At 40.8% G+C, this 10363-nt stretch overlaps 1 protein-coding gene across 3 annotated transcripts in view; it reads left to right on the top strand.

Moving 5' to 3' along the window:
- The window catches only part of sgcd (sarcoglycan, delta (dystrophin-associated glycoprotein)), a 219560-nt gene that overhangs the window by 186914 nt on the left and 22283 nt on the right, over positions 1-10363 (top strand). The window contains exon 10 of one of the 3 annotated variants that reach the window (XM_014004073.1): positions 4389-4492. The exons of 1 other annotated variant lie outside the window; for it this stretch is intronic. In XM_014004073.1, coding sequence (XP_013859527.1) covers positions 4389-4492 — 104 coding nt within the window. Of the gene's footprint in view, positions 1-4388; positions 4493-10363 lie in introns of those variants that run through there. One more of the 3 variants, XM_014004074.1, reaches the window with a different exon arrangement.

Here is a 10363-nt window from a genome sequence, read left to right as displayed (position 1 = left end):
CTTAAAAATCTATTTAAATAGAAAATGCAAAGCTGCGAGCCATATTCAGTTTTCAGGGACTTCTTTGAAACTTTTCTGTGAAAAGTTGAGATAAAAGAAAAAAATCATCAGTTTACTTTTTCATTCAGTTCATTTTATGATTTAATGAACGTTTTTGAATCACAGTTTCTGTAAAAAAGAATTAATTACCTTTCAGAACAAATTTATAATATARGATATTTAATTCAGTTCTTATATTTAAAGGTAACATTTCACATGAATATGACGCTGAAATACAAAGAAAAGTAACTGTTTCTGGTTTTTATGGGAGTTTTAGTGCATTTTGAGTTAATGTTGGTGATATTTTTAGTTTTCTGCTGCAGCTGGTGTTTCTGCTCAGGTTACATAAGAGCAGTTAAAAATGATAAATGACCAAAGGGAAGAGGCTGAAGAATCATTGAAAAGAACAAACTAACAATTCATTTGTTTAAAAAAACATTTGTTGCAATATAAAATCTAAATATACTGAAGCTCCGGTATTTGGGGCAGCGTTATGATTAATGTGAGGCGGAATGAAAACGGACAACAATGTGGGAGTTTGTGGTTAAAAAYGGAAAATGTTGCTGCTTTATTAGATAACTGAGCTCAGAACCTCACAGGGAAAATACAAACGGAGCTTTGGATTCACATGCTGTGGCTGCGAGACGAGTCGATTCATCATCAGGTTCATTATGAGACCAGGGATCAGAATTATCAGACCCGGGTCTCTTTTGGGAGGTTTGAGTCTCGCTGAGGTCATCGTTGTAAAATCAAATAATTCTGGTCTTTTTACACCAGCTTTAGACTGAAGAACTGAAATGTGCTGCTCACTGCTTTTCCTGTGTCTGATTCTGTTAGCAAAATATCTTGTGAACCACTCACTGGAAATGAATGAAACTCAAAATAATCACTGGACGCACATCTGACAGGGTTCCAACACTGATTGGRAATTACTAAAATTGTTCTGCTCAGAAATATAAAACAGCTCTACGTAATTTAATTTAAAAATATCGTGAGGAAAGGCTYAACCGTCAAGAGATGACAAAGTATAACAACAAAATTTTTAATAAACAGTTGTTTTGAAGCACTCTGTCACCAAACAGATTTTCTTTTAGGTAAATCTTGAAAATGAAAATCTGATTGATTTCAGACAGAAAACATAATTACAGTCTGATCCTGAGTTCTGCTGCTGTCAGCTGGTAAACAAGACAAACATGATAAAATGAGACCGAACAGGCGACAGCCACGAGTCACAAGGCTAAAATCCAGAGCCGTCCCGCCTTGTTGACATGTAAACAAAGAGACAAACTGGTCTTTAATAACGTGACATCAGCAAACATCTCATCAACGCTGATTTACAGAATAAACCTTCGTTTATACTGAATCATGTTCGGAAAACAAATTGGAAAAAGTAGCCTGCAGGTCCAAACATCAGGGAGTCTTTACGTCCACAGAATATTAATCATCACAGATTCATATGTGGCAACATGCCTGGAAAATAATTCATCTGAAACTCTGAATAATGAAGAAATAAATGAACATCTCATGCATGCCTTCATGCAAGAACAGCAAATTAATTATGTGAATTTAAAGTTTAATCTACAGGATTCCTGTTATTCTCATTGTGTTTGTTTCAGGTTTTAACTTTTATTTTTTAGTTTCTTGTTCACAAAATAATGTTTTTTTTTTCACTGAAATTCTTAGTTTGTTTTAAATAATCACAAAGACAAGAACTGATTTCATCCCTTCACAACCATTTATCATCCAAATGGTTTTAATCTGCATGACACTTACAGATTAATAAAAATTAATATTTTAATTATTTACTATTCCCATTTAAAAGATTAACAAAAATCGTGAACTTGGACTAAAGCTACAGTGGAGGCAGAACTGACCTGCATCTGATTATTCTTTATTTTTCAGCACACAGTTTGATGATTAAATCCAGATAAAACTAAACTGAAATATGTTAAAAACATTTGCATGGTTTTGTGGCACAAATGGACGGTGAGTATTTTAAAAGCAGACAAAAAGCAAAAGCTTCATATTTTGAGTTTATCTATGAGTTTTTAATCATTTTGAACGTTTCTATACAAAGTAATTAATAAAAATGAATTGACGTGTCGACGGAGCACTGAGCTCTAATCACTGCATCTGTATTATATTAAATTATGACTTTTTCTGTTTATGTTGGTTTCCTTTAGTTTGATTCTCTTTGATTGTTTTTGTTACATTTACAGAAACCATTTAAATTAGCTGTCAGAAAATGCAACACATTTATTTATGTTTTACATCTTTATTCATTGTAACAAGAATAAAACTTACAACAAAAAGTGCAGTTGTTTACAAAATAAAAGGTTTCTGATTTTCTTATTATTTTCCGTCTTTTTTGTCTCTCCGTAGAATTAATTTATTTTCCAGAAATCATTTCTCTCCATACTAAAATTCACATCTAGTAATGTCATACAAAATATTGTTTTTTTATAAATATATAATTCCAAGTATATATGTTGTGTTAAAGTGTAAATTTTATTCATAACCTTGACTTTTGAACCGTAAGAACTGACAGGAACACAGGAGGAACCTCTGTGGTTCAGTAAGGTGTTCAGATGAATGACTTGATGGAATCAGGTTTTATTAAACCCTCTGCCTGGTCCCATCGCTCACAAAACTCACATTGGATCTCTGGGAATAAAGTTAATAAAAACATGAGTTATATTTCTGAGAAACAGTCCAACATTCAGCAACGACAGCCTGGAAGGAACCGGAACGTTTGACCCTTTCTGAAACCAGCTCCTTTGAGCTGAGRGGATATTTTGTTGGTTTAGGATCTTTTAGAACATCATTTACAGATTGATACTTTTATTTTACCAGTTTCTATAGAGATTGAGCTGTTTTAATAGGTTTTGCTGCTCACAAGGCTCAAAGTGTTACAGATAACTTATTATTCTGACCTCCGCACGCCAAGCGAGGTTTGTTTTTCAGTGATTTTTGGTCAACTGTAGCACAGAAACAGCTGCACCAATCAGCATGAAATTTGTCAGGAATGTAGTTGAGTCTGACCTACACTGAGCCAGACAACGGTTTTATGATAGACCCCATATTTGAGGAGGGGGATCCATCTGAAAAAGGGGTGTCTGGACATACAAAAATGCTTATAACTCAAGAACTTTTCAACACAGGAGCTTTAGATTTTTTAAATAGGTAATCAGTAATGTTTTGTACAAATTAGACAAATAGCTTTGCCTCTTGAGGATATCAGAAACTGAACCAGAACTGCCATTTAAGATTTTCTTTTCGTCTTGCTCCTCCACAGACTATGAACTAAAATAAGTCATGTATCAAAGTGTCGCAAATAAAAAAAAAGGTAAAGCAGAGCTGGAAGATCTTGTTCATTATTAACAGTTTCAGTTCTACAACCTCAGTGTTTCATTTCTGTGCATTRACACACCAGTCACTCAGTTATTAGCCTGACGTGTAATAAAACATCTGCTAATAAAACATCAGTTTTTATCGGGTCGGAGGAAAACTTTGTCTGTAAAAACTTTGAAGTAACAAACGGTTCTATTTATTTTTATTCCCTCAATTCAGACCTAATTATGCTGTCAGAGCAGCTTGAATGTGGTAATTAAATATTATTACAGTGAAGTGTTTTTGTCATATTTTCTGTATGTTTAACTGCCATATTTTTATAAAATACTTCAGCTGTGCAGCTTTAAAACAGACGATGAAGCTCAGCAAGCTGAAGGCAATCAGCTTAATGTGGCAGATTTTATTGAAAAGTAAAGATTTTGTTCTTGTTTTATTAGATTTAATTAACTCTCTTTCTGTCCTGAATGACAGTTTTTGTCTTTAAGACACAAAACTATTCTTGTAAAGTTTTATGTGAACAAAATGTGGCGTCCGAGCAGGAAAAGTTGATTAAAAACAAAGACATTTTTTTTAATTTAAGACTTAAGGTTCAGTTTATACAAGTCTTTTCCAACTAAATAAAAACAACATAAAGGTAATAAATCAAATGTTTTTACTCCTGCTGGTGTATTCTGTTCCCACTCAGTAGTCTCTGAAGGACATTTTGTCTGCTTTTATTCCCAATGCACCACTGGTTTTATCAGGACCGCTTGAAGTTTTACAGGATGTTTAAGCTTGTAGAGCTGCTCTTGAACATGTTCTGCTTCTTTACTGAGGCTTAAAACACACCTGAGTTAAATAAAACTGTCATGGGATAGAGTGGTTTGCAAAAATATTAATTTCTTTTGAATTAAATATGAAGGTAATAAAGTTATATGGGTGAAATACATGTTTCAAAAAACCAAAGCTTTAAATAAATGACTAATAATACGTTTACCTTTTTTTGATTTTCCATAAAGAACGAGGCCACAGTCCAACCTCCACAAACCTACATCTTTAGAGATTCTGCAGTCAACAGAAAGCTGCCCAGAGAGCAGGAACATKGTGGATAATCAAGACCGAGGTTGGCTTTACAGCTTTATTAGCACCTGTAATTAAAACACTTGGTTAAAGATGGATAGCACAGATCTGCCTTCCTCTATCACACTGCAAACCTCTGCAGAAAGGAACTCGCACTAAACGACAAGCTATTTCTGCAACCGCAATCAGAGAAATTAAGCCATTTCTTGTAGTTCTTAATAACAGAAAGCAGGAAAACATAATCATGTATGTCATTATTAATCACTGCCACCAACAAACTTCTCCAGCTCAGCTTATAATCTACTGCTGCTGGAAGAAAACCTTATTCTCAAACAATCAGGTTACGTAATTACACAACTACAATCTCAATGCGATCAACAATTCCTTGCTGTTTCTTACAAAAACGATTTTTATTAGTAAAAGCATTTATTAAGGAYAATGTCCCAACAAGCCAGCAAAACCAAGTACATATATACAACAAAAAGAACTCCCCAAGACTCTAAGCACAGAAAATTTTGGCAAATTGTTTGTCACTCCTGACTTAAAACCACAAATTTACAAGTGCGATCCTGGACAAGCCCCAAATTTACGCCACAACTCTGCTACGTTTGGTAACCACATAAAAGTAAAACTTTAAGATGAGTTGGTTTTTAGAACCATCTCTTAAAAGTCCTCAACAATCCAGCACAACCAAACCTTTGAGCAGCAGAAACAGTGAAGATCTGACTAAAGCCACACTGAACGTACAATCCCGGATGAGCCCCAAATTTATGGTAAAACCTGGCTACATTTGGCAGCAACTTAAAGGTAAAACTTTAAGATTAGTTGGTTTTTAGAACCATCTTTTGAAATCCCTCAACAATCCAGCACAACCAAACACAGCAATCAATGGTGATCTGATGAAACAATGGTGATCTGACTGAAACCACACCAATCGGTTCCAGACAAACCCAAAATTTACGCTACAACCCAGCCTGTTGGGCTGCAAAAAATTGGGGACCTCCTTGGTTTTGGAAGTGTTAAGGGCCAGGCTGTTGTGCCAGATGTTGGTAATACTGCATGTGTTACAGTTTGTTCATTAGGGGTGTGTCAATTGGCCGGTTTGTGAATTGAGAAAATACCTTGTTTAACTTTTGTCAGCACACATTTCACAAAAAAAAGCTAAGCAAACCAAACTGTGTGAGATAATCAGATTTACAAACAACGACTGGCCCAAAGTGATGTGTGCATCAATGCTGGGGGTTAATAAACTAATCGCAGCCACACAGCCGGCAGCTAAAACCAACTGCAGGAGATGGAGCGCTGATGTTAATAATGAATGGAGTCCACTGATGCAGGAAGTTCTTATCATGAGGATTATAAATAGCCAAAGCGGCAGCAGAGCCTCCGTAGTCTCACTCCCTTGGTAAATTGCACTTTTTTTCCACCACTAGAGCAACAGAGGCGAGGAAATAAGTGATTTCAACTCATCTACATCTATTATGGATAACTCTGGCAATGGTGAAGATTTATAAACCACATGCAGCTTTGGAAAAACAAGTCTTTCAGGAGGTGTGATGACTGCTTTAAAAATAAATCTGTGTTCAAAAAATGCTAAACATTTTCTGACTCTACTGATCTGCTTAAAGTCCCGGAAAGCAGTAAAGAGACAACATCTTGCGAGATGTATTGAGGATGACTCAGCTTCTACCACACCAAATTTGAGCTCAATATCTATAAAACTTGAGTTGTAGCTTGTTTTGTATTGGTTGATGTTGAGTAGCAGTTGTGGCCATCTTGAATAGGGTTGAGTCCAAAACTTAATGTGATTTGGTTTGATTATATAGCATCAAAAAAGGCTATAACTCAGTGAGTTTCATAGATTTTGAGCAAAAGTGACCTCTGGTGGTCYACGTGGGCCATAGGCTACTCGTGGTCGACTAAACGGCTGTCAAGACGATGTAGCCTACAGAAGACGTGTGTTTGACCACGTGTTGCCTTGTTATCATTGTGATAAGTTTTATATCACATCGCTTCAGTTGTTTTTTCAAGGTATTACTTCACAACATTCAGTTTTAATAGAAAAACATTACAAGGAAATAAATAAAAGCATTAACAATTTGGGTTTAGCTCCAGTATCAATACTTGTAACTGCATTTTATTTAACATCTCATTGCAACAAAACCTTCTTCAGCTAAGTTGCTTAACTTACATTCTTTGGTCCGGGATGAATTTCCAAACTCAATCATTAAAAAAAACAAAAACCTCCACCATCTTTGTTTTTCTGTTTAATTTGCTGATTGCACAGTGAATTCTGGGATATCGTTGTCTGTGGAGGATACTCCGATGCAGTCGACGTTTTCGGGTTTTTGTCGGCCGCATGAGTGGGCGCCTAAGAATTGGGACAACCTACGGGGCAGTGACGTAAACGGCCGACAAATGCACATGAATTAAAGTTGGGTTGTAAAAGATTATAAGAGGTCTGTCTGCTTGGAAGGAGAATCTAAAGGAATAACAGGTGATTTAAAACTTTTGCACAGTTTCGTTTGTGGAGGGTTTTTTTCCTGTCTTTTTGTCAGATTCGGCTCCACCTGCAGCGCCGTTTCTCCTGACAGAAAAACACTCTGACAAATACAAACAGGAACCAGCGGCAAGCGCAAACAAAAAGCCAAGTCGACAGAACCTTCAGTTTGTTGTTTCTGCAGCAGAGATGGATGCAGCAGCAGATCATCAGAACTGAAGGAGTGCAGTCGATGAAATGACAAGCCGGCTCCGCTGTGAGCCCCGGAGCTGCCACTTTAAACATTAATGGTTTGAATTTGAACCAAAGCCTTCAGCTCTGGCTGCGGAGCGTAAACACCTAACTGTAAACAGCCGGAGAGACGAAACCCTCCGGAGAGCTCCGGCTGCACAGATTTAAGGTTTTAACAAACAAAACCTAAAAACGCTGCTGACCTCGGTCAAATTCTGGCAGACCTGCAGGTTTCAGGAGCAGGATCACCTCATGGCGTCAGCACCAATAATCCTTTCTTATTCCAAGAAACCAAGTCTCAAATCTACTGTTCAAAGAAAAAATGTCTAAAACCAGAATTCAGTCRAGTCTCTGCTGGTCGAACAGTTAATCTGAAGATAAACCAGGTTTTATTACAGACCAGGTCCACCCAGGTCTTACTATAGACCAGGTCTGTTTGAGTCTTTGCTTCGTTCAGCTTTACTTACTGTTGAAATCAAATTGGATTATGACTCCATTTATATATTAGCTTTAGCTTTTAGTCATCTTTTTTCTTCCAATTTAGCATTTATCTAGCCTTTGGCTTCATTTAGCTAATGTTCCGGTTTATTTTAGCTGTAAGAACTGTTTCAGCTTCAATCCATTTTAGCGTTTGTTGCATTTTCACAGAAAACCCGTATTTCTCGTTATTTTTATTTTTGTTTTCAAGCAGCTGTAAAGCTTTGATCTGACTTTTATTCTCAGTGAAATTAATTTTTATTTTTAGAAGAAAGTTTGGCTTTTTAATCATTTAGTTTCTGACCCAGAATTTTGTTTTTCACTCAAAAAATAAAATTGTTCTTTCAGACACAAGATGCTGAATCTATTTAGGACCTGATTTAAGAAGCAGAATGAATGAATGAATGTATTTATATATATTTTTAAAAACATCCTGGGGTGAAGCAGGGCTGAAATTTTAGAATTTAAATGATTTTCATACCTGAGCCAAGGTCTGTGACAGCAGCTCTCCTCCTCCTCTGCAGGATTTCTGTTTTTATTTTTCCAGACCCAAACGGTCTGGAAGCAGCAGGTTTTCTGCGTCGGTGGGCTCAGGGGAGTCTGCTGACAGAAAAACCTTCCATTTCACTTTCTGAAAACTTCTCTGCTGCAGCTTTTGTCTCGTCCTGAATAATTTAAGAAGTTCATACATCTTGACGTCCGTCTGTCTGACCCTGTGACTCAGGAAAGGTTCGGCCTTCAGGCGGCAGAAGAACTGATGAGTTCTTTGAGTTGAGGCACTGAAACTCCACATCTAGTGTTTTGCTACATTTATCTTGTAGCTAGTCTTTTGCTTTTATTTTGATGGTTTCTATCAGTGATTCCAAACCAGGGATATCTGTACCCCTTGGGGTATACGAGCATATTACAGGGGTTATGTGGAAAAATATCCCAGGTGTGTAAAAAACTAAATAAAAATAGGACTGAGATATGTAGGGTTCTGTTATTTCTGCAATGTGGAAATTGCAGATGGAATTGTGGAATTAACACAAAATGGAATCCAGTATAAAACGAGGAATCTCATGGAACTTGCTCATTTGGGTTCCTGGTGTATTTTGGACYCTGCTGCTTCTTTCACCTGCCGTTACCTGGTTATTTTTTTAATTACTTATTCACTTTCAAAGTCCTGAAATATTACAGTACTTTCAGGACCTTGGACAGCTCCTTCAGCGCTACACGACATTGAATGGCTAGAAACGTTTTTCTGTACTTTAAGCACCCCGGACAACTCCGTCGGCCCCACCTGCCGTCCAGTGGCCAGACGCGGCTCTTCTGCACCTTCAGCACCCCGGACAGCTCCGTCGGCCCCACCAGCCGTCCAGCTGCCAGAAGCGGCTCTTCTGCACCTTCAGCACCCCGGACAGCTCCGTCGGCCCCTCGCGCTGTCGAGCGCAGCTCCGTCCGCCCCTCGCGCCAACGAGCTGCCTGAAGCGGCTCTTAAGCACGTTCAGGACCCCAGACAGCTCCATAGGGCTGTCGAGCGGCGTGAAGCTCCTCTTCAGCACGTTCAATCCCTGGACAGCTCCATCGGCCCCTCGCGCCGTCCAGCGGCCAGACGCAGCACTTCTGCATCTTCAGCACCCCCGACAGCTCCGTCGTCCCCTCGCGCCATTGAGCGGCCTGAAGCACCTCTTCAGCATGTTCAGCACCCGGGACAGCTCCGTCGGCCCCACCCGCCGTCCAGCAGCCAGACGCGGCTCTTCTGCACGTTCAGCACCCCGGACAGCTCATTCGGCCCCTTGCGCCATCGAGCGGCCTGAAGTGGTTCTTCAGCACGTTCAGCACCCCGGACAGCTCCGTCGGCCCCTCGCGCCGTCCAGCGGCCAGATGCGGTTCTTCAGCACCTTCAGCACCCCTGACAGCTCCGTCGGCCCCTCGCGCCGTCGGTTGGTCTGAAGCGGCTCTTCAGCACATTCAGCACCACGGACAGCTCCGTTCGGCCTCTAGCGCCATCGAGCAGCCTGAAGCGGCCCTTCTGTATGTTCAGCACCCCGGGCAGCTCCGTCTGCCCCTCGAGCCGTCCAACAGCCAGATGTGGCTCTTCAYCACCCCGGACAGCTCTGTCGGCCCCTCACGCCGTCCAGCGGCCAGATGCGGCTCTTCAGCACCTTCAGCACCCCAGACAGCTCCTTCGGCCCCTCGCGCCGTAGAGGCTCTTCAGCACGTTCAGCACCCCGGACAGCTCCGTCGGCCCCTCGCGCCATCCAGCGGCCAGATGCTGTTCTTCAACACCTTCAGCACCCCAGACAGCTCCGTCGACACCTCCTGCCGTCCAGAGGCCAGACGCGGCTCTTCTGCATCTTCAGCACCCCGGACGGCTCCGTCAGCCCCTCGCGGCGTGTAGCGGCCTGAAGTGGCTCTTCATCACCTTCAGCACCCCGGACAGCTCCGTCAGCCCCACCTGCCGTCCAGCGGCCAGAAGCGGCTCTTCTGCACCTTCAGCACCCCCGACAGCTCCGTCGTCCCCTTGCGCCGTCCAGCGGCCAGACGCAGCTCTTCTGCATCTTCAGCACCCCGGACAGCTCCATCATCCACTCYCGCCATCGAGCAGCCTGAAGCGCCTCTTCAGCACGTTCAGCACCCCGGACAGTTCTATCGGCCCTTTGCGTCGTCGCGCGGCCTGAATAGGCTCTTCAGCACATTCAGCACCCCGGAAAGCTCTGGCGG

The sequence above is a fragment of the Austrofundulus limnaeus genome, unplaced genomic scaffold (genome assembly GCF_001266775.1).
Source record: "Austrofundulus limnaeus strain Quisiro unplaced genomic scaffold, Austrofundulus_limnaeus-1.0 Scaffold21, whole genome shotgun sequence".
In the NCBI taxonomy this organism is placed as follows: domain Eukaryota; kingdom Metazoa; phylum Chordata; class Actinopteri; order Cyprinodontiformes; family Rivulidae; genus Austrofundulus; species Austrofundulus limnaeus.
This window is presented reverse-complemented; position numbering and strand designations above follow the sequence as displayed.